Source organism: Telopea speciosissima, chromosome 4 (assembly GCF_018873765.1).
Source record: "Telopea speciosissima isolate NSW1024214 ecotype Mountain lineage chromosome 4, Tspe_v1, whole genome shotgun sequence".
In the NCBI taxonomy this organism is placed as follows: Eukaryota; Viridiplantae; Streptophyta; class Magnoliopsida; order Proteales; family Proteaceae; genus Telopea; species Telopea speciosissima.
In genome coordinates, this window is record NC_057919.1 from 16,652,899 (window position 1) to 16,680,796 (window position 27,898).

Consider the following 27,898-nt stretch of genomic DNA (forward strand, 5'->3'; position numbering starts at 1 on the left):
TCCTTATTTTGGTTTCTGGAATATCATTTTTTTTCTGTTGATCATCATTTCCGATCTTCTAATTAGCTAGCCTTTCAGAGTTGCCCTGGCTTTCTTATACTTTTTCGTTGTTCCCAATTCTCTATTTCCTGATTTTGGTTTTTGGAATACCATTTTTTTCTGTTGATCATCATTTCCGATCTTCTAATTAGTTAGCCTTTCACAGTTCAATTCAACCCTTCCGTTTCCAATTCACTTATTTTTTCCGTCGTAATGGCTTATCTTTAATTCCGGGCTTCCGGTTGTTTAGATCTTCGATCACCAAAACCACACTGTACCTAATCTTTTTTAGATTGCTCAAGGTTGCAGTTATGGCGATCAGAATGACTGTCAGTTACTCCGGCTACGTCGCCTCATCCGCCGGAAATAGGGTAGGAAATTGCCGGCTGTTTCATGACTGCTGTGTACGATCTCTGATCGTTACCAATCAGAAGCCTGAAGTTCATTCCGCTGCTTCTGCTGCGAGGAACTACCAGGCTGATTTCGTGAAATCCAAGGCGAGACGCTGGTCTAAGCCTTCGGTGTGCTCGTATAGTTCGCTTGCCGGCGAAATTCTTAACGATAACCGCCGATCTCCTTTAGTTGTGGGTTTGATTTCGATGATTAAGTCGTCGGCCTGCGTTTCCGGGACTTACAGTACAGGGATTTTTGGGATTTCATCCTCGTCAATGCTTGGATTTAAATCATCTTCGTTGTTTCCCTTTTTTCAGGGGACCAAATGGTTACCCTGCAATGAATTCTTTCAGGATCCTGCCACCAATGACGTGGATAAAGGTGGAACACATTGCTGGGAATCTTGTGATGGCGAAGATAATAAGTTGGACTCTAAAAAATTATCAAGAGGTTTAAGTAAAAATTCTGTTGAGAGCAGCAGGTGGCTTTCTCGGATGATGAATTCTTGTTCTGAGGATGCTAAGGCTGTGTTTACAGCGTTGACTGTTTCGTTTCTATTCCGGTCTTCCTTGGCGGAACCAAGATCAATTCCATCACGTTCCATGTATCCAACTCTCAATGTTGGGGACCGAATCTTAGCTGAGAAGGTAATAAAGCACTTCCATTCTGCAATTTTCACAGTAACTAAAATGAAAATACTACTAATGTTACTATCTTTCTAAAATCTCAATAAGTTTATCCTTGAAGCTAATCATTTTCCTTCTGCTATTAACATTGCAGGTTTCATATTTGTTCAGAAAGCCTGATGTTGCAGATATTGTGATCTTCAAGGCTCCTCCTATCCTTCAGGTACTTTTTAACATCACCATACTATACAGTTGGAACTGGGCACTTATATTTTAGCTGGCCATTCTAAATTACATATTAATTATTGTTTTCTACAGGAAAATGGTTCATCATACTATACAGTAGGAACTGGGCACTTATATTTGAGCTGGCCATTCTAAATTACATATTAATTATTGCTTTCTACAGGAAAATGGTTTCAGTTCAGGTGATGTGTTCATCAAAAGAATTGTAGCCAAGGAAGGAGACTTTGTCGAGGTGAGCTTTCTCCCCCAGCGAACCACCCCCCCCCCCCCCCCAATTGATTTGATACATTGGTGATTTAGTGGCTTCTTTACAACTCCAGATCACAGATTGATGCTTGATGATGATCACATAACATGCTCATTGTTCCTCGACAGGTCCATGATGGAAAATTGGTAGTCAATGGTGTTGTCCAAGATGAAGATTTCGTATTAGAACCGCTTGCTTATGAAATGGACCCAGTGGTACTATTTCTTTCTAATTCTGAATAAAGTTTCTTCTAATTGGCATCCACATTCTATTAACTGCTGGCTGTCTTTCTGTTCATGCAGCTCGTTCCTGAAGGTTATGTGTTTGTGATGGGTGACAATCGCAATAACAGTTTTGATTCCCATAATTGGTAAGTTTTTGGAAGCAAAAATGATGTATAAATCAGCTGAAGAGTAGTGTTGTTATGATAAAATGCAATCCATCCATGCTTTTTCCTTGTGTCTGCGTAAGGTTCTGACTTTCAGGTATGCTTTTACTTAATTTCAGGGGTCCTCTTCCTATAAAAAACATTGTGGGTAGATCGGTGCTTCGCTACTGGCCGCCTCCAAAAATTTCCAGCACTAATTATAGACCTCCTGCGGAGCAGAATACTGTGGGAGTTTCTTGAGCCATGATCCTTTTCTTCTGTTACGGTGGAAGTATTTTGATACCATGCAAACTCTTAGGAAAGAGTCTGCAATCACTTCGTCCAAAAAAGGACTTAGCCATTCTTTTGGACTACAGATTTTGTGCTTCATGATTTGGGTTACGGTTTAATGCAATGTGTGTTATCTCCATTTGTTATTTCAAGTACATGTCATTTGAGACAACATCTTCTCATGTTGGCTCAAGGGGGAAGGTTCAGACTGAATTCTACAGCCACAAGTAAAGTTATCTTGTGATTTTACAGAAGTTAACTGAGGTTTTGAAGATATAATTGTGGTGGATCAAGTTATATTCTTTGGGAAGTTATATAATTGTTCAGATCCTTAAGATTTGGCTATACTTTGCGGCCCTCGAGTTTGAACTTTGGTGCCAACCTGTTCTGCAGCTCTGCCATACAAGGGTATATTCATGGCGAAAGCTACTTTCTGTGTAGCTTCTTTCTTTCCATGTAATGCCTTACGATGTAAGTGGAAGGGATCTATCTGGTGGTTTTGGGTTGGCACTTGGCACTTGGGGTGTGGCGTCATGGCGTGTGGGTTTCCATTCTACTTGGTCGGTTCAGAGCTTCACTCGAGGCATCCATATCCAATCATGTTCAAGACGCCAAGAATGAGATATCCTGTCCGAGTGGCTTTTTTGTGAAACATGTTTGATTGGGTAATTGGCGTCTCAAGGAGTAATATTTACTGAAGGCTTGGCTCTCTTTGTTCTTCCCCTCCCCGACTTCTTCGTAAGTAATGTTATTATTATTGATTATAATCTGTGTTGATGTACCATGAAGCATAAATCTTTGATCAAGTACGATAAACCTACTCTACGGCAATAAACTTCATCGGAGCTTCAACCAAAATGCCCATGTGATTTTGCTGGAGAATGCAGTAAATAATAACAACAAATAGATACCACATGAGTTATTCCATTTTTAAAAAATTCGTGGGTGAAAAGAGGATGAACAACTTTCAAGTTACATATGTCTAAAGCATATGATAGAATCGAATGCAGTAATTTGAGAGTAAATTTTGAAAATTTTAGTTTTTAAGGCTTGTCGCGCATTCAACAAGGATGTCTTTTTTGTCCTTAATTATTTGTCATTGCAATGAAAGGTTTATCTCAAATTTTAAGATTTATAGGGATATGAATATTTAAGGGCATTAAAATAGATAGGTACAATCCTGAATTACCCATTTGCTTTTTGTTGACGACATGTTTAATTTTTGCAGAGCAAATAAGAATGATATTTCTACGTTGCATGTCATCTTTAATCTTTTTCAAGACATTTTTGGTTAGCAAATTAACTTTAAAAAGATTAGAGTTATATTAAGTCGTCTGGTTGGAGAGGGAAGTAAGAATATGGTATGATGTAGTTCAGGAGTTAATCCTAATGGTGAGAGTTGAAAGGAAACTTGCAAGGTGGAAAATTCCTTTATTCTCCCAAGCTGGTCGATCTGTTCTTATAAAATCTTTCCTTAGTTCAATACCTATGTATTGAATGTCATGCTTTTTGTTCCCACCAAATCTTCCAAGTTAGATTCGATAAATTCCAATTTTTGGAAGGGTGTAGGAGATGGTAAGTAGAAGTGGAGTCCTGTGGGATGCCATACAATATGTAAACCCAAATATTTAGGTGGTCTAGGTTTTAAATTACTATCTATACATAATAAGGCATTATTGTTAAAATTAGCTTGGCAATTATTGTCTCAACTGGAACAACAAATAGATGGTTTGAGAGAGACTAGTACAACAATTGACTAATCAAGTAGTTAAATCACTCACTTGAAGGGAGAACGCTCCACTTGAAGTACAGCAGAACTTGAACTGCAGATCGTCCCTGCACCGCGTACTAAAGGATGTCAAAGTGATGCAAAGGGTCATTATGAATCAATCTCCAAGATGAATTAGTCCCAAGAAGGTCCCTCCGGTTTTGTTACACTCATTAACTGGGCCTTGTCAGAATCCTCAGGGCTCTGTTCAACAACACAAGGAAAAACTTCCAATAGAAACAAAAACAAAAACAAAAAAAGAAATCTTGAACAAAGAGAGACTCAGAGAGCATAAGTGAGCAAGATATTGATTCAAAAGATATCTCTAACAGCCAAATTTGCCCTTGATTTATAGAGAGTAGGTGTTCCTTGGACATGCCTATCCAAAACACCCCTAGGGAGGTGACTCTACAAGTATTTTTAACTTAGCCGATGCCGCTTGACCAGGAACCTCAAATGGTCATATAAAGGTCATATTGACCAATGAATGTTACTCTCAGAGAGACACCGATCAGCACACGCTGATCGGCCGGGAGAGTAAAACCGTGCATTCATCATATGGGGATTGAAAACAAAGCAAAACAAGAGGTGTCAACCATTTTAAACTTTTTAAAATACAAGAGGGGAAAAAGAAGAATTGCCTCAAGTTTGGAAAGGAGCATGAATGAAGATTTGGAGGAAAGGCGCAGCTCAAATTTGCAGGTTTGGACCCAAAAAGAATTGGATTTGAGTTGAATGGTGATGGTAGTTTCTTGTGGGGAGATGATGACACACTGCATCAGGCTATTCTTCAGATACAAATGGTAGACATCTCGCAGCAAAAAATGTGTGTGTTTTTTTTCCATCTGAATATCCAGGAGCTAAGAACATTCCAATTCCCCTTTTCGCCATGCATAAACTGAACTGGATAAGCAAGCACAAAAATAAAAACTTCTATAAATACGGATACACCCAATATATCGAAACTCATTGCCCATGGATAAAGACCACTGGCATTTATTTTTTATATCCTTCTTTTCCTTTCTCTTGTGGAACAAACATAGCTGGACCATACAAAATTGTGTCCTTCAATCTCAGTACAAGAGGAAATTCGACCTCTAGTGGAGGTTTTGCTTGATGGCAAAGGGGTTGGGTTGATAGATTTGATTGGGAGACATACAGAAGTGATGAAGTGGAACTTGAGCAATATTTCAGCAGAGACAGTTATTCTCATGCCAATATAACTCAGTAGACAATCACTATATTGTATATCCCTTGGAGTGGGATTGGGGGAACATTGAGGCCCTACTCCTTTGTTTCCTGGACATTTCCATGACCAGGTGAATTGTATGACATGATGCCTATGTGATTCAATGAAGTTTTGGTAGCTCATATGATAATGGTAGGTCATCCTCGTCACTAACCGTACCTCGTGAGCATTGTTTATGTAGTTCTTAGTTTCTTTTGTATGTGATTCACGGATTCTGTGTTCTGTTTCCACTGGACTTGCATCCCCGGCCATTAGGGACCGTGGTCACAACTCTATTGGAAGACCAAGAATTCCCAAAATTTCACTGTATTTCATATATTTGAGGAGGAAAGCAAGCCCCTCTGACTTCTCCCATAGCTGTTGCATGCAGCCTACAGCAAATTTCATCTGTTTCCCATCCTGCCATGTTTCCGTATAGTCTATACAATTCGGCTTGGGCTTCATCAACATGTGCGTGGGATTGGTCACTAGAAGAGAAAGCATGAATGCTGTCTTTGATCTCAATCCAGCTTAGCCCAGGATCCTTTTCCAACATCAATCTTCTGATTTTTTTCCTTACCTCTGCAACAGCATCCCATCTCCCCACAGCAGCATAGAGATTCGAAAGCAAGATATGTGTTGCACTATCTTCTGGTTCTAATCCCAGAACTTCCTCTGCAGCATGAACTCCGATTCTCAAGTTTTTGTAAATAACACTGGAGCTCAGCAAAATTCTCCATAACTCTGGATACCTGTAACCAGTAGCTGATTCTAAGATCAAATCCTTTGCCTCCTGTAATGACCCTGCTCGACTTAACAGGCTTACCATGCAAGAGTAATGCTTAGGACCTGGTTCCAAGTTGTTTTCCTTCATGTAGTTCCAGAAGAACTTCCCTTCCGTAACTAGGCCACAATGGCTGCATGTGGAGAGCAGAGAAACAAAGGTTACTTCATCGGGTCTTAGACCTTGTTTTATTATCTTATCAAAGAGCTTGAAAGCATCTTCTGCTTCTCCGTGGTGGCTATATCCTCCAAGCATTGAATTCCAGCATTTTAAATCAGGGTATGCACTACTTGAGAATACTAACTGAGCAGCTTGAAGGTTACCATTTTTTGCATACATATCAATCAGGCTTCCACATACAAATATGTCTGCATGATAACCTGTTTTTACCACCTGAGTGTGAAACATCTCACCTTGTTTCAGAGTTGCAAGATCTGCACATGAACTCAAAGCACTGCTTAGGGCAAAGCTATCAGCTTTATGGCCTTCCTGCTGCATGTAGTAAAAGTACTTGAGTGCAGTTTCACCATCTCCCAGTTTAGAATGACCTGTGATCATCTCTGTCCAGACGATATCATCTTTCTCTGGAACTAAACTGAACATCTGTTTAGCAGAATCTATCTCACAATTTTTGAGATACATGGAAACTAGCGTACTTCCTACGAAAACACTTCGCTGAAATCCTGCTTTCTCAACTTGTGCATGGAGGGGTTTTCCATAATCTGAAACCGGTAGTGTTCCAGATGCCGAGATGACAGATGCGAAAGTGTACTCATCTGGCTTTTCAAGAGATGTTCTCAATAATTGGATGAACATATCAATGGCCTTATCTCCAACTCCTCTGTCCGAGTACCCGGCTATCATTGAATTCCAAGAAACAAGGTCTGGGTTCTTGATGTTTTTGAAGACATATAATGCAGTCTCCGTTTCACCACAACTAGAGTACATGTCAAGCAGGGCATTCTGCAAAGGGACGTCAGCTGGAGAATCGGATTTAATTACATGGGCGTGGATGACTTTCCCACTTACACCATCTCTTATTCTGCTACAAGCATTCAGAACCATTGAATATGTAAAATGGGTAGGTATTGAACCATCCCTGACCATGTTTCCAAAAAGTTGGAGACCTTCCATGGTTTTCTGGTTCTTCAAATTCCCGAAAATTATAGAATTCCAAGCAATAGCATCTCTATTAACGATATGACAGAAGACCTGGTTTGCAGACTCCAAATCGCCGCAATTTGAGTACATCCCTAGCAGGGAGGTTTGAACACAGACACCATTGAAAAAGCCGTATCTCACAACTTGGGAGTGAAGAGCTGAGCCTAGGAAATGCTCCTCCTTGGAAGAAGATGCTTGGATTAGGCTCGAGAAGGTCAAACTATTTGGTATAAATCCTTCGTTTGTCATTACAGAGAGCAATCGAAAGGCGGAAAGGGCATGATGGGGAAGCCGAGAATAGGCCGAAATGAGGGCGTTGAAAGATACAATGTTTCTTTGAGGCATTCTGTCGAAAACCATTTGGGAGTCTTGGAGAGAGCCACATTTGGCATATAGAGAGAGAAGGTTGTTGTTCAGGAACGGCGATGCCGATGGTCCCACGAAGGTAGCAGAGATAATAAGTATGTGAGCATGTAGTTGACGGGCTATCCTTATTGAGGTGGTGGAGGTGCATCTTTGAACGATTGCTGCCAAGAACGACGTTTCATGTTTCATTATACACGAGCGTGGAGAAGAGATGGTTCGGCTGATATTTGTAAATCTCTGTCCAGAAATCAGACCGGTTCGGTCCGGTTTGGTCGAGCCGCGCATGTTACGAAGCTCGAACTTGAGCTTTCTTGAAAAGGGCAGATAGATACGCAGTAAACAGCGCTGGAAGAAGGAAAATGAGTTGCAGCCTCGAACTCTCGCGACTCTGTTCGCTGATCGAAGGCGCTCTCCGTCCGTACACGGTCAGTTTTACCATCTTCTCTGTTTCTTTGATCTTAAGCCTTTATTTCTGAATTTCTCTATCCATCACTGCTGCAGGAGAAGGAATCTATTGAGTTAACCAAAGATGAAGAAAAAGACCTTCTTATTACTCTGTCTAAGGTTTTCCGTCCCATTCTTTCATTCATTTCTCTTTCCCTAACTTCATTCTCAATTGCCTCGAATTTCATTGGATTCATGTCTCCGCCCAGATGCCTCCCCCCTAAGTTAATGTTTGTATTTCCGCGCTTCCTTTTCAGATTTCTGGAGAAATTCAGCGTTGGGGAGATGAAATCGAATCCGACTCGGAGAATGTAACTTCTAATACTACCCCTGCAAACACTACAGATTGTATTTCCAATCTTCCTTTTTTTCCCCCCTCTAATAAAACACAGAAGTTGAATACTCATGAATCATAGGGTGAATTTTCTAACAGGAAGCTGTGGCGAATCATGTTTTTGATGTTAAATGCTTCCCTGAATTGGACCCACCTTCTGGAGGACATAGCTGCCTAGTGGAGATTGTTTCTGTTGTGGTAAATATAGTGTTTGAAATGATTGCTTCTCTCTTTTAATGAAATTATAACAGTTAATTTATTGGTTTGTCGTACATAATTTTTATTCAGGTTGTCTTGATCGAATGTTCTCGTTATCTTTTTGAACTAATTAATCAATGATTACTGACAAAATATTAACTTACAGTCTAGTGCCTCTAAATTCTGTATCATAGTGCGTATGTATACAGTGAAAATGTGTGTTGGGGGGGGGGGGGGGGGGAGGGCAGCAAATGGTTTTAGCTTTGTTCATCCTTAAACATCTGCTATGCGGCAGCTTAGTTGGTGCTCAAACTGCATAGTTTGTAAATGTTTGTTATCCGTGTGACCATCCATCCATCAAGCTTCAGATCTGATAGTGTTTTCCCACTTGGCAAAATATAGCTTTGAATTGACTGAAAAGTCAATTTTGGCTCAATGGCCAAGAAAACAAGGATAAAAAATATATACTTGGTGATCCCTGTGGTTGAGATGGTGCCTGAAACTTTGCTAACTTCCTCGTGTTGATTTATCAGTTGAATTCTTTTATTGAACTGTTAATTTGCAATTTATTATTTATATATATATATATATATATACTACTTACCTTAGTAAATTCTTGTATTATTTTCTTACATAACTGAGAGTGCATTTTCTGAAGATACAGAAAATTTCATGTATTTTATGCCTTGGCTTTTATTTGTGAACTTTTTCCATATTATTCTTTATTATTATGATTTTCCATACGACAACAATAAACTCAGCCTTATCCCAACTTAATGGGGTCTACTAATTATGATTTTCCATATTATTTTTAAATATATTTGTATTTAAAGATTTTTTATTTATGTGTAAAAAAATATTTACTAAATAAATTTTCTGAACTTTCTTCTTACCTGAATGTTCTATCCGCTGTATTTTCTCCATACATAATTTTGCTTTCCATGCGTCTCCTCACCCCATCCGCTGTTGGATACATTTATGTAGTTTGTCTTAGAAAATAATCAATTTATTGGGAATGTATTATTTTTAACAAATTAATTTATAATGAATGTGGTATTGCACTAGTGGTTGGTCAATATATCCATATTTTGATCTTGAATTATGTCTTAGTTCCTTGTTTCTGATTCTTTTAGTGTTGCTTAGTTGTGCTAAGTGCACCTTCTACCATATTATGCTTTCTGTTGCATCTGACCTCTGATCTTCCTTCTCCTTGCTAGGCAATTTTTTTGGAAGTAGGAAGTCAATATATTAAACATCTGGCAGGAAATCTTCTTGTGGTCATCTCCAAATTTATTGCTAAAGCTGTATGTTTCAACGATTAGCCTGGCAAATATTTGAGTAATTGTTCCTGCCTACATTGTCTGGTTTAAGATAGCAGTGCGGGTCTTTTTAATTATTTTTATCTTTTCAGGGAAGCAAATGGAGTGGATTTCTTTATTTGTTATGTGTTTGCTTAGATGTGGCTATCTCGAACAATCTTTCATCCTTGACGGTGTCATCAACATCTAGGGCCACAGATTCAGAGTGTAATGCATTGAGTTTCATTTCAATTTTACATTCAAGACTAGTAAATGCGAATTGGCATACAGTGGCTGGTCTTTTCAGAGTTTTACGTAATATTATGAAATATTTAAAGCAAAACAATGATGGCGATCTTTTAAAAATATACATGGATTCTATCTCAAATGTGTGTTGGGAATTGTTGAGTGAGATTCATGTTGGTCAGACTAATGAAGTACAGATAAACTCTACTGGAGTTGCCTTACTGCACAGAAACGTTTGTTCTCCGGAGTCAAGGTTTTTGTTTCTTGGAGGCCTACTTCAACTTTTCTGTTCTCTGGTTGAGCAAAATGATTTGGTGGAATCCAAAGGTGTTCTTGATAAGATCGTCTGCCTTGTCCCTAAACTTTTAAATTTGTGTTTCTACAAGCAAGGGGATTTTAACAACTCACGCTTTCATCAATACATGAGGCACAAGATGTTGGTACGCCTTTACTTTCTTTACTTTGTTTATGGGTCTTGAATTAGACATAGTTATATTATTTGAACTATAACATACTAGAAATCTAATATCTCCCTTCTAAAAAACTGAAGAATTGGCACATTGGCACATATAATGCACATTTAAGAGATATCCATTGTGGTTGTGTGCTGCTCCTTTTTCATGTCTGCTTACCCTTCAGAGTATTTATTAGTTAATGTGACTATAAAATTCCCAACCATATAGTTGGATGAGCTGTTAGATGTAAATTTACCCTAGGTCATAAGGAAGTAGTTATTTTTATGATTTGTTCTTGATTGTGAAGGGATTCTTTATTGTTAATGAAGACTTGGAGTGTGCTTTGGGTGCAGGTTGCATGAAATTACAAGATAAGAAATACATAGAGCAATTATTAGTTCAGTGCTCTTTGGTTAATTCGTTCTACTTTTAAGTTTTAACTTTACTATGAAGTCTACCATGCTCTGGATTACCATTAACTTCACATTGAAATGTTATAGATCGTACTTTTTAAACTTTTCTTTGTAATTTCTAATCATTTTCATCCTGTCTCCAGTAGGCATACTCATGTCTTACACAAATTTCTTATACCATGTATCAACAACAACAACAACAACTCAGCCTTATCCCATCTAAATGGGGTCGGCTACATGGATCCTTGCCCTCCAATCACCTCTATTCAAGGTCATACTTGATACAAGACCTAATGATGCAGAAGCCGAAACCATGATTTAATTGGCTGTTCTTTGATTTTCGTTGGAGCCTTTTTACTGTTCTTATGATAGGGTTAAAACAGTCTTTTTATAATTAGTTTCTTAAGTTCTCCCTCCACGATTTTAGAGGGATAGGTGTTTTTTTTTATTTTATTTGTTTAAGCTTATACTCCTATTTAGAGTATAAGTCTATTATGTTTTATGTTTGTGATTAGGATTCAGATTAGGAATTGCCACTCCTAATCTGACTAGGATTTGCTTTTAGGTTGATTATTTGTAAGGCCTTTTGGCCCCCCCCCCTTTTATTATAAATAGCTATTTCGTGGGAGGCTCCCCCACCTATTATGTTTTGAAATTTTGTTTCTTCTTGTTGCTGCCGCCATGACTGCTGCTGCTTCTCTGTCTTGTGTGTCATATCAAGACCCCTTGTGAGTAATATCAAGGGCTAGGGCTGGAGTAATCCGGCGACTCCTTGCATCTTGCAGATCTGGAGGTTCGTCTTCTTCTTCCTTCAAGTTCTTCAAGGTTGCTGCTGCTGAAATTCTGCAATTCCAGTAAGAGTTACAATTTCCTGCAACTTTATCATCTCTTCTTCTTACTTCCATCTAACCTAATCGACTTCCCCAAACCCTAGCTTCATCTACATTCATCACAGCCCTATTCCCTCATCAGATTACACTCAAAACCTAACCACAGGTCCATCACAGTAACCCTCCCACTCGATCTCAGTTGCAGCCTCACCTATCCACTACAAACCCTAAATCCCTCCCTCAACATAAAAACCCAGAAACCCTAAAATCTGCCTAGACCTAACCAGCCATCAAAACCCCACCAAAGTCCAGCCGAACCACACCCTCCCTGCTAGGAAAACTCAACCTAAAGCCCAGCCCCTAAATCTGCTCCTAAACCCTAGTTTCAGCTTAAATCCTAAATCTGAAAACCCAAAACCCTAACTCTAATATTTCTGAATTTCTATTTCTTATTCAAACCTCATTAAAACCTATTCTAATAGACTCCTAAAAATCTGCAGACCATTACCCAATAAAACCCTAACTCAATCTCCCATTCCTAACCCTAATTTTGCCCTAGTTACCCTAAACTGCCCATTCGGCCAATCCTAAGACAGAACCTGGTCCTAAGTGAGGTTTATTTCACCTAGGCTACATCAAATTGGTATCAAAGCTATGGAAGGACATGTCAGCCCTGCTGTGTATCCTACACAACCAGCCCCACCCGATTCCCTTGCTGCAATCATGACTATGCTGCAGAAGATCTCCACAGACCAGCAAGCTCTTGGTGATCGAATGACAGCCATGGAACAAAGGCAAGCTGTGCCTATTGTAAACAACCCTCTATACGTAGAGGAGGATAGACTCCAAGTCCGTTCGGAAGTTCATGGAACTCTGGGAAGGGATGAACATCACAGAGATCATCCCCAGGCGTCACGGGGACCACAGAGATCGGTCTAGACATGACCGAGACTACAGGGGATCGACGTAGGTATGACAGAGATGACTACAGAGAAGACAAGGACATAACTACTGAAGCACCTCGAAGACCTAACTTTGAGGAATATTTGAGGTCCTACTTCACTGGAGATGAAGCTACTAACTGGCGGTTTGATACACAAAAGGTCAAGCTAGAATTGAAAGAGTATGATGGGCATGGTGATCCACAAAAATTCTATGACTGGCTTGCTGCCCTAGATGACTACTTTGACTGGTATGATTTGCCTGAAGACCGAAAGATGAGACTTGCACGTACTAAACTAATTGGCTCTGCTCGAGAATGGTGGCGCAAGGCAGAGCGGGACATGGAACGTGAAGGTAAAGCACCTACCAACTGGGAGGATATGAAGTATGATTTGAAAGAGAAGTACTTACCAAGACACTACACCGCTCAGATGCAAGATCAATTCAACTCCCTTCGTCAAGGGAACATGACTGTATCCGAGTACATGCAAAAGTTTGACTCTCTCTCATCTCGCACTGACACAATAGAAAGTGCTACTCAGATGTTGTCTCGATTTCGATTGGGATTGAGATCTGACATCCTCAAAGCTATTGGCATTGTGGGTGTTCTGGACGTCAATGATTGTTTTGAGAAGGCATTGAAGGCTGAAGAATTATTGGTTGGGAATAGAGGATTTGATTCTTCCATTGAGGGTACTGTCAAAACTTTTTCAGCATTCAAGTCTACTACCACTAGTCACAATCGAACTGGAAATTCTACTGCTGATCCTACTCGATCAGGCTACTCCGCTGGTAGTTCTTCCCGTCCTCCACGTGCTGATTATAAAGGTAAAGCTCCCATGGACAGCAATGAACCCCACAAGTGTTTCCATTGCAATGAACTTGGGCACTATGCCAAAGATTGCCCACAAAAGCATAGACCTGTTAATGTGGCTGCCAAGGCAGAGGAAACCTCTGAAGAGCGCGATGAGCATGGCATATATGCACTACCCCCTGATAGTGATGAAGACTTTGACCGTCACCTTGAAGATCTAGATGGTGGTGCTCAAGGTGTCCATATACAATTGCTCCAGTTCTCATGGATGATGTGGTTGATTGTGACAAGGTAATTGGGAACATTTCACAGGGAGACAGATCAAGCAAGTTGCTGTTCTTGAAGAGGTGGGGCTGAATGAGAAGGTTATAAATATTGAAGACCCTATGGAGGTTGAACACATTGATTTTGTGATGCCCCCTTGGTTCTTCGAAGAGAAGGCTCCCCGACTTGAAGACCATATTCCCACTGTTATAACTTCAACAGAATTTTGCCAGGGAAGTGTTGAAGCTGCTGCCCACATGTTACTTCCTCCTCCTCATCACAAGGTTCGTGGACGAGTTTCTTCACACAAGCATGGTACGTGGACTCCCATTCATGAAGTCAACAAGCTCAGCCCCAAGTTGCCAGAGCGTTGCATGGATTTCACCCATTCATCGGAGATGAATGTTTCTAAGTCGGGGAGAGTTGATGCAGAAGCCGAAACCATGATTTAATTGGCTGTTCTTTGATTTTCGTTGGAGCCTTTTTACTGTTCTTATGATAGGGTTAAAACAGTCTTTTTATATTTAGTTTCTTAAGTTCTCCCTCCACGATTTTAGAGGGATAGGTGTTTTTTTTATTTTATTTGTTTAAGCTTATACTCCTATTTAGAGTATAAGTCTATTATGTTTTATGTTTGTGATTAGGATTCAGATTAGGAATTGCCACTCCTAATCTGACTAGGATTTGCTTTTAGGTTGATTATTTGTAAGGCCTTTTGCCCCCCCTTTTTATTATAAATAGCTATTTCGTGGGAGGCTCCCCACCTATTATGTTTTGAAATTTTGTTTCTTCTTGTTCTGCCGCCATGATCGTCTTGCTTCTCTGTCTTGTGTGTCATATCAAGACCCCTTGTGAGTAATATCAAGGGCTAGGGCTGGAGTAATCCGGCGACTCCTTGCATCTTGCAGATCGGGAGGTTCGTCTTCTTCTTCATTCAAGTTCTTCAAGGTTCTTTGCTGCTGAAATTCTGCAATTCCGTAAGAGTTACAATTTCCTGCAACTTTATCATCTCTTCTTCTTACTTCCATCTAACCTAATCGACTTCCCCAAACCCTAGCTTCATCTACATTCATCACAGCCCTATTCCCTCATCAGATTACACTCAAAACCTAACCACAGGTCCATCACAAGAACCCTCCCACTCGATCTCGGTTGCAGCCTCACCTATCCACTACAAACCCTAAATCCCTCCCTCAACATAAAAACCCAGAAACCCTAAAATCTGCCTAGACCTAACCAGCCATCAAAACCCCACCAAAGTCCAGCCGAACCACACCCTCCCTGCTAGGAAAACTCAACCTAAAGCCCAGCCCCTAAATCTGCTCCTAAACCCTAGTTTCAGCTTAAATCCTAAATCTGAAAACCCAAAACCCTAACCCTAATATTTCTGAATTTCTATTTCTTATTCAAACCTCATTAAAACCTATTCTAATAGACTCCTAAAAATCTGCAGACCATTACCCAATAAAACCCTAACTCAATCTCCCATTCCTAACCCTAATTTTGCCCTAGTTACCCTAAACTGCCCATTCGGCCAATCCTAAGACAGAACCTGGTCCTAAGTGAGGTTTATTTCACCTAGGCTACATCACCTAAACTATACATGTCTTCCCTCACCACTTCTCCTATGGTCATTTTGGGTCTGCCTCTGGCTCTTTTAGTTCCTTCAATCTGCATTAAATCACTCCTCCATACTGGAGCATCCAAAGGCCTCCGTTGACCATGGCCATGCCACCTCAAACAACTTTTTCGTAGCTTATCATGTATTGGAGCTACTCCCAAACCAGGGCAGTTGGAATCGAGGCCTAGGGTGAGATGCCCATTCCATTTTCCCATCCTCTTCCATCCGTTCTTGATTCCAAACCCTAGTTTACAGTCAAATCGAGTTCAAGAGTGCTACAAGCTTCTGGGATTTCTTTCAACTGGTTGTCAGTTGTCACATTGATTTCTTGAAGATTTACATCAAGATCATTGCTGCCAGGGTACATCTCCATCAACCGAGGCAGCAGGAGCAATCCAAACATCGATCTAGGAGAATCTAGGGTTTTCTCAAAACCCTAATTGCTGCTACAGTTTCTCTTGTTCTGATCGGTTTCTTCTATTGGGGAGTTCAACTGAATTTTTCAAGAGATTATTCAACCTCAATTGCAGCTTCAACAGGTCACTGATTTGAAGGATTCTATTATTTACTTCTCTTGTTTACTTGTGGTTACCAATTTGAGATCCCAATGTTCTCTTTCTTGTTCACTGGAGATTTTCTATTTGATCCTGCCTGGGTTTAGACCTATTCTGGTTCTAGTCCTTCATTAAAAGTAGTGGAGTTAGTGTAAAGCAGCTGAATGCTGGGGATAGTTCAGTTTCAGTGGAAGAGCTTGCTATGTCTTCCACTTGAAATGAAGGGCTTTAAAGGGAAGAGTCAAGGAATGGAAATTGACAGCTTTAATGAACGTAGAAGTAGAAAGGCAAAGCTTACTTCATTATTTCTTGTTCTCAAAGTGATAAGAGTCGTCGATGCAATGCCTGTCTGGGGAGTCCAGGAGTCTCAGCTACTAGACTAAGGGGGCTGTTCAGTCACTATTTTGGGGTTACTGGTTCCTAATAGATCTCCTATTTCTTGTGACTTGTGATAGATGTGGGAAGACTTTCACAAGTGTACTGTGGCACCAAAATTCAAATAACTTGAGTTTATTTTGAATTCCTTTGGGGTATCAGTACATTGTGGTGGCTGGACAGCATGAAGCATCCATAATGTTGTGACTTGTGAAGTTTTTTTTTTTTTTTTTTTTTAAAATTTCTCAAAACTCCTGGTTGCAGGAGCAGTCACTAAGGTCTTTTGCTTAAATCTTTCATGTTTCTGATATCCTGTGTCCTAGTCTAATATCTTACTCTAAGTAGCTCTATTCTAACTATGTTGCTATTATGCAGATGTTAATGGTCAGGCTTAGCTTCCAAATTAATTGGGAATGTTCCACCCTTGTTTTGTGGTTGGAATTGCTTCATTTCTATTTTGAAGACCTTATACTCCTTCCTATCTCTGCTCGTGATGCTCTTTTTGATGATTGTGTTGAAGGATCTCCGTTTTTGACAAGTGTTCCCAATGTAGATATCTATAGATTAAGCACTCGCCACTTACAAAGACAGGCTATCTTTCTCTTCCTTAAATGTTCCTTCCATTTGGTTTCCCTTGGTCAAGAAACTGATAAGGAATGTGCTTGCGTGACTTCAAACTCTTGTTTGACCTGTGAGTCGCAATCTGACCTTGAGAGTTGCTGTCGAAAGAAGGGTCTGTCAGAACTTTCTGCATGGCTTAAAACACATCTGCCTCTGGAAGCATATAAAAGCTATCCATTGTACTTGGAAAAATGTAACATCTTCGCCATATCCTTCCTTCAGCTATTTATAGATGAGGTATGCCCTTCCTATCTACTTGAAAGTTCATTTTTTTCTTAAATGTCAAAACATTTAAAAAGCGCAGAATACTAATTCACAGTTTAAGTTTCTATATTGCTACAAAAGAGGAAAAGATCAGGACCATTGTGTCAAGAATTATATTTCATTCTCTTTCATGCATAAGTGAAAAAAAGTACTATACATCACCCATACAAGAGGATACAAAAATATGCATCAACTTTAGTTGGAAGAAAAACTCCATGGTGTCCAAAGATCAGGACCATTGTGTCAAGAATTATATTTCATTCTCTTTCATGCATAAGTGAAAAAAAGTACTATACATCATTCATACAAGAGGATACAAAAATATGCATCAACTTTAGTTGGAAGAAAAACTCCATGGTGTCCAAATAGGATGCTCGTAACCCTCAAACTTCTTAAAGATGGATAGTTGGATACCACAAACAAGCCATCTCCTTAGCCTTTCAGATAACCTGGCATATTGTTTCTTCATGTTGTTGAATGCTCAACCGTTCCTTCACACCATACAACCCAAAATTGCTGGTGAAATTGGGACCATAACTTCCTACACCTGGGCCCTATAACTTAAAGTTGACTATTTCAAATAGATAGATGACTTGTTAGCAATATCTTCTTTCCCCAATACTACATTCATTGCCAAATGCCCCATCCTTACAAGCTAGGTAACAAAGATGAGGACTCAGGTAGTGATGTCTGATGCAGATACAATGATGTTGTACACATCATCTCAGGCACAAGTTAATGTAGTACTAGATTGGTAGAGGACCAACTAACAGATTAGAGACCTACTGCCATCAATTGTTTCCAAAATGCATGTGGCATGGGTTGAGCTGGTGTGCATTCTCTCTCTCTCTCTCTCTCTCTCTCTATCTCTCCATGGCACACCAGCTCAATCCATGGCAAACGCAACCCTATGCATTTGTTCCCAACTATTATACCTTGTTACATCACAGACATCTTAGCACCCTACTGCACGGACCCTTCTACCTTTCCCTTCAACCCTTCTCCCCTTTCCCTTAAAAACCACCACTCCTGCTATCTGACCAATCATCGTCTCACACAAGTCTACTAAATAAGGAGAGTCACTGAAGAGAAGATTGCTCTTTAAATCCTAACAGATACTCGCTAGAAGGACACATGGATCCGTCCATCATCTCACACAGATCTATTAAAGAAGAAGAGTCCCTGAAGAGAAGATCACTAGCTCTTGATGATCTCACACAGATCTATTAAAGAAGAAGAGTCACAGATCCCTGTCCATCATCTCACTCGCTGGAAGGACACTTTGCGGGTCCTGGTCGCCTCGAAGCCTGTTTGTTCCGGGGTCCACCCAGCCTCGTCTCTCTGCTTTTGTAAGATCAGGCTCAAGAACTTCCCCTGCAGACCTCGATCGTCCCTCTGATCCCGCTTGAGACTCAAACTCAGTTCTCTGTTGCTTAAGCTCAAACCTAGCTGCCAGTTTCCACCTGAACGAAGTCGATCTGGAGAAGGAGAAGCTCGCTGCAAGTTCATTTTTGCTGCCGTTTTTTTTTTTTTTTTATAAAATTTTATTTTATTTAAAAAACCGCAGTTGTGTTTTAAACGCATTTAATATACGAAGTCAAGCCAAACGAGTTTTTTGGCGTTCGTTTGAAAACAGTTTAGGAGTTCACGTTTATAACAGGAAAAAATCGCACGAACATTTTATTCGCGTTTTAACCAACTATGGTCTTGACTGCATCTGATGTAGTCCTAGGTAGGAGTAATCCCACTAGGAGCCAGGGTAATGGGTTCACCTAACAAGGCTGGCCGATTGGGGCAGCTTAGGCTAAATAGGCAGAAATTAGGGTTAAGACTAGGAGTTTGAGTTAGGGTTTTATGTAGTAATGATATGCAGGTTTTTAGGAAGCTAATGGTATAGGTTTAAATAAAAAATTAAAATTTTGGAATTCTAGGGTTAGGGTTTCGGGTTTTAGGAATGAAGGGGATGATGGGATTTAGGGTTTAGAGCTGGAATTAGGGCTGGAGCTTAAGGTCGAGACTTCTAATGGTAGAGGAGATAATTCGGCCAAGGTTTGATGAGTATTGGAGGGCTGGAAGTAATGGTTCTGGAATTTAGGGTTTTAAAGCATTATGAGTAATAAGGAACTAGGGTTTTGATGGGAGAATGGACCTAGGGTTAAGGTCGAGTGGAAGGGTTACTGAGCAGGAACTGTGGTTGAAATTGGAGTGTAAACTGATGAGGGAATAGTGCTGTAATGATTGTAGAAGAAGCTATGGTTTATGGGATCGACTAGGGTTTTAATGGAGGAAGGCAATGTGGATCGATTAGGGTTAGGTTGGAAGGTTAGGAGGAGGAGGGGAAATAATAAAACAGTAAATTAACTTACTGAATTGCAGGTTCTTCAATGGCAGCTTGGAGAAACTTGATTGAAGAAGAAGAAGGACCTCCCGATCTACAAGATGCAAGGAGTCGCCGGAGTCCACCAGCCCTAACCCTTGATATGACTCACAAGGGGTCTTGATATGACACACAAGGCAGTCTCTGAAGAGAGAAGCAGCAGCAGCAAAGGCTAACAGCAGGAAACAAATTTTTTTTAAACATAAAACTGGTGGGGGAGCTCACGTTTCTTATTAAATAAGAGGCCAAAATGCCTATTCCTAAATCTATTACAATTTAAATCTCCCACTAAAATCGTGGAGAGGTGGACCAATTTAAAAACAAATTAAAAACTTAAAAGAAAAGACTCATCTACCCCTAATGGCTTAAAACAACTTAAACTACTTAAAATAAAGAAGATTCCCTACTAGCCAATAGGATATAAGAACCTCTTAGCCAATAGGATAACTTCACTTAAATTAGACCAATTGAACCAATTTAACCCGGTTCAATTAAAAACACAAAATAAAAACTAAGTATGGAAATAAACTAAACTGAACTAAGGCTCCTACTAAAACCTTAGGTTTAGGGTGGCTTCATCAATTCGAGGAAGCTAGGATCTGCATCAGCATCACATAGCTTATGACTAAGAAGAAGCTCCAATGATTCAGGCGAAACCAAAGAAATTTTATACGGAATCTCTATGATTCCTTTCATATCACATCAGGATATATCTAACGGAACCATATCCTTCACAGTGAAACTTGCATTTGTGAATGCTCAACCTTAATAACCAAAAAGCTCCCACTTGCTCCCAGGAGGGAATCAAGAAAGGCTAGGAGTAGGAGTTAGTACTGCACCGTTTTTGAGAAAGAGATGTGAGTAAGAAGATGGTCAGTGGACTAGCCATTAAAAAAAGAGTCTAGTCAGGACTCAGGAGTCATTGATCATCTACCAGTGTTGCTATAATGGACCAGGTTTTGGGTTGTTCCAGCCTAGTGGTCCACAGTCCACATGATCCAATCATTAACCGTTCTAGGAGGTCAACAGTCCAAATGGTCCTACTGCTGTTGGCTTATCCAGTCTATCAGTACTTTAAAATTCTACCATCAACTAATTAGATGATGGCCAAATGTTCTCTGTGCCGGGGGCGCAGGCTGCGCCCAGACACATGGGGGTGGGTGACATGACCACCATGCCCCCTTGAGTGGCAGGCCCATATGTCTGGGCGCAGCCTGTGCTGGGGCACAGAAAACATCAGCCCTTAGATGATTTACCCCTTTTCAGTTGATTTTTTTTTTAAATATTTTTTCAATTTCTTTGTTTTCCTATTTTAATCTAATAAGTTGTTTTTGCTTGCTCTTATATTGTAGGATGATTTATTATTTGAAATGCTCTTGCAACTGTTGACCTTACCCTTTCCTGCTGAGCAATTGTAAGCAAAAAATTCACTTGCTTATAACTCTGGTCCTTATTTGGTTTGGGGAAGGAATCACTCTTATTATAATGTTGTAACTATGAAGGGGTTGCAGTGAAAGATACAAGGATTTTCAGGAGGTGAGCGGAGATATCCTCTTTCATCTTTCAAGCATTTTTAATGCGGTACACCTTTTCCATCTATTTCTTGCTGAGGTGGGTATATAACATCCAATAACAAACCGCCCCCTGCATCTCTATGTGTGCCCACTTGCATTTGTGCTTGTTGAGTAGTTTAATTGAATACTGAACTTTTCTGCTTTTCTCCAGTAGTTTGGAGATTCTCACCTGTTTTAATTGATTAGAGGACCCTAATTCTCTTCTCAGTTTAATTGAATGTATTTTTAAAATTTTTTTTCTTCTGGAAATTATACTGATGCTTTTGTTTCAATTTTATTTTATTGAGAAACTACTTGAAAGTTGAAAACTAATTGGCCTATTGTGCTTTCTTTTGCAGTTACACTATGATCACCAGGTGCTTCTTGATTACCTTATTTCGAAAGATACTGGAGTTAATTGTGTGCAATACCTTTTAAGGTACGTATATTCTCACCCTCTTAATTAGGGGAATGACAATTTTGAGTCTTGATATAACTGTCTCCAACTGCTGGTTATCTGCTAAAACGTGGTACCTTTTCCTTAAATTATTATAATAGCTTGTGCCTTAACTTTTTCTTTGTTTGTTATCATTGATTGTTTTTGGCCAAAACACAATTTCTTAAACGAATCAAAAGATACTTCCATGAATTGATAATTACTTTTAGGGAAGTAATTTTCTGTCCGGGAGTGTGGCCTACGCCAGCACTCCCATGTGTCTATCTCTCTCCTCCTCAAAACAAGGGGGCAGAGATGTCTTTTCATATGGGGAAGAGAGAGATAGACTCATGGGAGTGCTGGCGTAGGCTACACTCCCGGACAGAAAACTTTCTCCCTTAATTTTATTGGTGATTATTGGGGTGAGTCGCTCTTTCATATTCCTCAAGTATAATCTCTCCTTTTAGGTGCTTCCGTATGATTTTTAAATCATGGCATCTTTTTGTGGAATTTTCGGTGTGTGAGAGTGAGATAAGCCAGCCATCTTGCAAGAAAAGGAAGATCATCCTAGACAGCCAAGATTCTAATGGGAAAGTGGATCTTCTACATGGTGAAACTCCTGTGGCACTTGACAGGGACCGGAGGAGAAAGCATGATGTTGCCAGCAAGCCGTATGATGAGATGCCAAAATCGTTCAAAAATGCCAAAGACTGTCTTCTATCCTTGAAAAGATCTGTGAAAAATCTTCATCAGAAGAATTTGTTTCCATATAATCCAACAGCGCTTCTGAGAAGGTGTTTCAACTTCTTTGAACAAGCCTTCGTAATATCATTGTTTATAAAGCTTTCAAAGTTCTGCATATGGTCCCTGATAACTGTATTTTATGTTTTATGTTATGCCATTAAATTCTTTCAGTCTTAATGGTGAAAATTCAGCGTTTTAACACCCTGGATTTTGATGCTTGTACTAAAAATGGAGGATGCAGTTAAGAAACTTCAAAACCGATAGAGGACTCACTGAAGACTTCATCTGTTACTCTGGAACTGCTGATGACCTAGTTCATAACCAAACTGTACTAAAAGTATAAGAGGCATTTATTTATTTATTTTTCAAGTAATATAATCTAAAGTTTATGCTTCTTATATCCCTGCTATCATTGTAAGGTTTCTTTCATGGAGGTACATAAGATACATCTGTGATCATTGATGACCTTATTTAATGTGAAGCGGATTTTGATTATCCATGTTATGTGTTGTTGACATCTTGAATCAACAAAATGCATGGGTGGAAAGAGACATGTTTTAGTTTAAAAGCTAATCTATTTGTTTCCTTGTCGATGGTAGCACAATATGAGTACAGTTGCATCCTTTTCTTCAAGTGTGGTTGAGGGTTGAGGGGGGGGGGGGGAAGGGGATTGACCTGTGCATCATCTGTTTTATACATCATGTTCATTTGTTCGTCAAGATTTTCCTTTCTGTAGTTATTGTATTTTTTGTTGTCCTGGATCTTTGTTGATTGCGAATGTGGTAAATTTGCATGGTGGTTGTTTTGCCAGCTCGTTCAGTTAATTAAATGTTTGTTCTACTTAATCTGTGGTCATGGGATTATTATCAACAGTTCTACTTCTCGTGGAATGTGGCCCTTATCTGGATTCCTGAAACTGTGATTAACCATTATGGCTCTTGACAAATTGGTGACAATACTCTCAAATTGCAGTAATTGAATCTTAATTTTTGGTTTCCAGCTGGGGAAAAGAGAGAAAAGGGGCTGTTTTACCATGTTCTTGAGGTTTTCTTGGGATTTGGGCTGAAACTTCCTACATGAGATGCGATTTATCTACCAAAAACATGGGCACCTCTAGGGCTGCAACCTTAGCTGCTATAGAGAGGGAAAACCATCCATCCAGAGAAGTAATCAACATTTCTGTCCAGAAAGTCTGCTAGTCTAAAATTTTGTAGCAATGTTTCTGTTGCATGGTGTTTCATGTGTAAGACTGAGCCTTTAATTTTTGTTGTTCCAAGTGACACGACATTTTAACCATGGCTGAATTGTTCACTATACTGCACTGCATGTCCTCTCTTTCTCTTCCCCATATTCTGTGCTCTCTTTTCCTGGTGGATATTCTTGGTCTGCATTCTTGTTCATGTGTTTGCATGGTATGTTGGTATGGTCACAGATTTTTTAAATCAGTGGGGACCTGATGTATCATGTTCATTATTTTTTCTCTCAACACAACTTTCTACCTGTTCTAATTTTATTAATGATAAAACAAATTTAGCAGTAGCATATGCTGACTTGCTAAGATTTTCTTGCAGCTTCATGAAATTTGAAGAACTCTGCCAGCAGAAAGAGAAAGAGCATGTTGTACACTTATAGATGTGTGACCTGGTAACTTTTGCCTGCCAATCATCTCGATCACCATCAATTTATTCGCATGATTGTACAAAGGTGTGCCATCATGTTCTTGTGTATTTAGGAATTTTATCCCTTGATGTTCTTTCAGCATTATTCCCTAGCTTATCAGATGCACTGGGATGATACAAAGATTACCTCATGGGCTTTAATAGTTGGGCCTAGATCTACTGAATCTGGGGCAGGCCAAAACTCAGCTCTGCTTGGCTCATCTATAGCCTTTGTCGCTCTACAAGTGTTATGGGGACGATGTGGACCAGTTTTGGTGTTTGAACGAGGACGGTCCATATTCCCTTCATGTTTGATTATTCTTGCTTTGAGTATTAAATCAATACCAAGTAGAAAATCTAAATAGCTGCATAATGCAGGGAGGCATTTGAAGATTATTGCCGAGCTGTGGTGAAGCTATTGTTTAAGCTGCTGGAAATTATCTCAATCAGCTTATGCTTGCCTGCAAAGTGGTTAAATGGATTCTTCTAAGAGCAAACCTGTTTTGTTCAGCTTAATCACTACTCTCCATCTCCCTCACATCATCATGCTCTTGGTGTTGGCTGACACAAGGACGATTTCCTCACCGTCCTTGAGCAGGATGATGCAGGCAGTCTGAAAATCTTTTTAGCGCAAGATGGATGGTGAGTGGGTGAGGGTGAAGCCCATCCCTGATTCTTATATCATCAACGTTGGTGACATTATTCAGGTGATGTACATGACAAATTGTTTCTCTCCTTGACCTTTCTCTTGAGTGTGCATGTATGACCAAATGTAACTACAGATTGTAGCTAAATGGAAGTAGATTTCAACCTTCAACAGGTCTGGAGCAATGGCAGGTACGACTTATGAGAACATGGAGCACAGTGTACTAGTAAACTCAGAGAGGTTGAGGTTGACATTATTCAGGTAATGTACATGACAGATTGTTTTTCTCCTTGACCCTTCTCTTGGCTGTGCATGTATGACCAAATGTAACTACAGATTGTAGCTAAATGGAAGTAGGTTTCAACCTTCAACAGGTCTGGAGCAATGGTAGGTACGACTTACGAGAACGTGGAGCACAGTGTACTAGTAAACTCAGAGAGGTTGAGGTTGTCCATTCCATTCTTCTTCAACCTTCACATTACGTGATGAGAAAGCCTTTGGAGCAGCTGGTAGATAAGGAGAAGCAACCCGCCAAGTATAAATAATAACTGGGGAAAGTTTTTTTGGTATGAGGAGGAAGCTTAGCTATTTCAAGAAGCTTGACGTCGAAAACAACCAGGTTACTCAATTCAAGATATCTAATGTGTCCGAGTTTATTCTGGTTCTTAAAATATTTGAGTCTATTTGACAACATTTTCCATCCCCATACCATTAAGTTTTTTCTTCATTTCAAATTGAGACTTCACAGAACCAATAGTATCTGGACTGTCTACTTGGATGGAAAATGTTAAGCAAAACCAATAGATAGGTAGGCTAGTTGCATTAAAAAAAAAAAAAACAAATAGATAGTTGAAAAACAATGAAAATATTATTTATCCATTTTTTTATGGAGAAGTTTTTTGATCCGTTGATCAAATAATTGATATTGTGATCTGAAGCAGTAGACCATGGAAATCGAATATTTTTCCTACCACATTTGACGAAGTGTTGATAATATCTATCCTTTTTGTTTTCTCTCCCATTGCCCTAAATCCCCATGGTTTTTTATTTATAAATATATAGGAAACTTTGGTGGAATGATTTAATCAGTATGTTTAGTAAAACTTCTTACTAATTACATAAAATGTTTTGGTATTAGTTAGAAATTACTTTTTCTACTACCTTACATAAGTTGTTAGCTTTTCAACACTAGTCGTTTTTTCCTGAGGTGTGGGAATCGGAAAAGCGTAAACTTTCATTTTATCCTTTCTGGTATATAAATCCCTTGTTCACCACAAATTAAAATAAAATAAAATAAAATAAAAAGATAAAAAGAAAGGACTTCTTTGAATAAATATGGATTTAGCACATGGATCGGGTATTGGCCATCCAAAAAATCGATTCCTTCAGGTTCCGTTTGGTTGCAAGGGAAATTAAAGGGAAGGAAAGGAAAATTTTCATACTTAAAAAAGGAATTTTTGTAATCATTAGCCTATGTGACAATATCAATAACTTCAAATCATTTCATATTTGGTTATTAAATTTCACTTTACTTTGTATCCAATTCCCTTTGGCTCCATTTGGTTGCAAGGGGAATTAAAGAGAAGTTTGGTTGCAAGGGGAATTAAAGAGAAGGGAAGTGAAATTTTCATACTTGAAAAAGAAAATTTTGAATCATTACCCATGTGATAATAGCACTAACTTCAAATCATTCCATATTTGGTTATTAAATTTCGCTTTATTTTGCATCCATTTACCTTTGGTTTAAAATGTAAAATAAATATTACATATAAAATGTATCATTACTAAATATGGTAAGAAATATAAGTAGTTTATACAATCACATGAGGTAATGATTACAAAAATTTTTTTTTTCTTCCCTTCCCTTTCACTCCCCTTGCAACCAAACGAAGTCTTTAGTTTAAAATGTAAAATAAATATTACATGTAAAATGTATCTTTACTATATATGGTAAGAAAATTAAATAGTTATACAATCACATGGGGGTAGTGATAACAAAAGTTTCTTTTTTAGGTTTGAAAATTTTCATTTTCTTCCCTTTAATTCCCTTTACAACCAAACTGAGCCTTAGATTGATTTTGAAAAATACTTAAAAAAAAGAAAGCACGAGATCCGGGTGGGGAAGCTCAATGAGAATAGGCGAGAATGAATTTGTTCGTCTATTATGTTCCTAGGTACGGAGTCAAGAGATAGGGCTAAAGACAGGAAGCTTTCGAAGCGGGTTTTCCCACCTTAAAGACAAAATACTATTTCAAAAAAGGTTTTTTACAATTATCACCCCAAAATCTTTACTATCTACTATTACCCTCCCCTCAAAAAAAAAAAAAACTTTCAAACAATTGTTACCCCCTTTGATGCATATTAACAACTAACTGACCCCACCGTTACATTTCCGTAACGGTGGGGGTTAGTCGTGACAGTGTGCCGTTGTCACGAATTTTTTAGGACCAAAATACCCTTTTGGGGTGGTAATTGTTAAAAAAAAAAAAAAAAAAAAAAAAAAACCCATCACCGTCCTCCTCCTCCTCCTCCTCCTCCTCCTGTTTCGTCTCCTTCTTCTCCTTCTTCTTCCTCCTCAGCAACCCCAAAGGTGAAACCCATCACCCAATTCCTTATGAACTGACTTTGCTACTGGAAGTTCCCACCTGTTCTGATACATGATTACTCTGAAACTTCTTTCGCCTTGACAAACCTCGAGGACGCTTTGGGATTTTATCATCCAAACTGGTAGAAATAATGCTTAAACTACTCAAATTTTGCTGATTCCCAACCCCTAGGGAATGATCATTCTTCTTCTTCCCCTGAGTCTTTTGGTGTAAAACAAAGCGGCTTAACTTTACTGGCGGTTTGTTGAACGCGGATGATCCCAAACTCAAGCCACTACCACTTACTGCATTTGAACTATTTCTACTCTTCTTGTCAGCCGGTTCAAAACTACGAAGGGATACCTCCTTCCAACTCTTCCTTTTCCTCTTCCCATGCCCCAAACTTGACCCCACATTTTCCAACGGAGACTTCCTTTTCCTCTTTAGGATCCTATCTTCGGCCCCTTCCACGGAACCTCTGGACTTCTCAACATAGAGGCTTTGAAGATCCAAAGATCTCGGTTTTTTTGAAATTCCAGGGATATCAGGTTCTTCTGCTAAGCTGTTTTCCATCTACAAACACTCAATTGACAAGAGGGAAACTAATACCCCCAATTTTCATCTTCCATCATACATGTTTCTTTGTTCCGAACCCTAGCATTATTTCACCAAAAAAAAAAACCCTAGCATTAGATCTGGTAATGAAATTA

General features: G+C 39.3%; 3 protein-coding genes and 2 pseudogenes across 7 annotated transcripts; 3 read left to right on the forward strand and 2 right to left on the reverse strand.

The window, feature by feature from the left end:
- The first annotated feature begins 86 nt into the window (after positions 1 to 86).
- LOC122660430 (thylakoidal processing peptidase 1, chloroplastic-like) lies at positions 87 to 2,385 on the forward strand. Its single transcript, XM_043855738.1, has 6 exons — positions 87 to 1,079; positions 1,213 to 1,281; positions 1,468 to 1,536; positions 1,680 to 1,766; positions 1,854 to 1,921; positions 2,059 to 2,385. The coding sequence occupies exons 1-6, from the start codon at positions 351 to 353 to the stop codon at positions 2,177 to 2,179; spliced, it is 1,143 nt and encodes a 380-aa protein (XP_043711673.1). The 5' UTR covers positions 87 to 350; the 3' UTR covers positions 2,180 to 2,385.
- A 2,659-nt stretch (positions 2,386 to 5,044) lies between these two features.
- LOC122660428 (pentatricopeptide repeat-containing protein At3g50420) lies at positions 5,045 to 7,705 on the reverse strand. Its single transcript, XM_043855737.1, has one exon. The coding sequence runs from the start codon at positions 7,703 to 7,705 to the stop codon at positions 5,528 to 5,530; it is 2,178 nt and encodes a 725-aa protein (XP_043711672.1). The 3' UTR covers positions 5,045 to 5,527.
- Positions 7,706 to 7,852: 147 nt separating this feature from the next.
- Positions 7,853 to 24,660, forward strand: LOC122660427. 5 transcript variants are annotated; one of them, XM_043855732.1, is made up of 13 exons: positions 7,853 to 7,941; positions 8,018 to 8,080; positions 8,218 to 8,271; positions 8,394 to 8,492; positions 9,710 to 9,796; positions 9,904 to 10,476; positions 16,680 to 17,162; positions 20,919 to 20,980; positions 21,069 to 21,177; positions 21,479 to 21,558; positions 22,023 to 22,349; positions 23,871 to 24,003; positions 24,147 to 24,660. In XM_043855732.1, exons 1-12 carry the CDS (start codon positions 7,876 to 7,878, stop codon positions 23,929 to 23,931), a joined length of 2,064 nt encoding a protein of 687 aa, XP_043711667.1. In that variant the 5' UTR covers positions 7,853 to 7,875; the 3' UTR covers positions 23,932 to 24,003; positions 24,147 to 24,660. The 5 variants fall into 5 exon arrangements, with proteins under 5 accessions (XP_043711667.1, XP_043711670.1, XP_043711668.1 ...); XM_043855735.1 differs by having other exon boundaries at positions 21,069 to 21,102; XM_043855733.1 differs by having other exon boundaries at positions 21,078 to 21,177.
- LOC122659021 lies at positions 23,932 to 25,291 on the forward strand (annotated as a pseudogene).
- A 462-nt stretch (positions 25,292 to 25,753) lies between these two features.
- LOC122660431 overlaps positions 25,754 to 27,898 on the reverse strand; it is a 59,688-nt pseudogene continuing 57,543 nt past the window's right edge.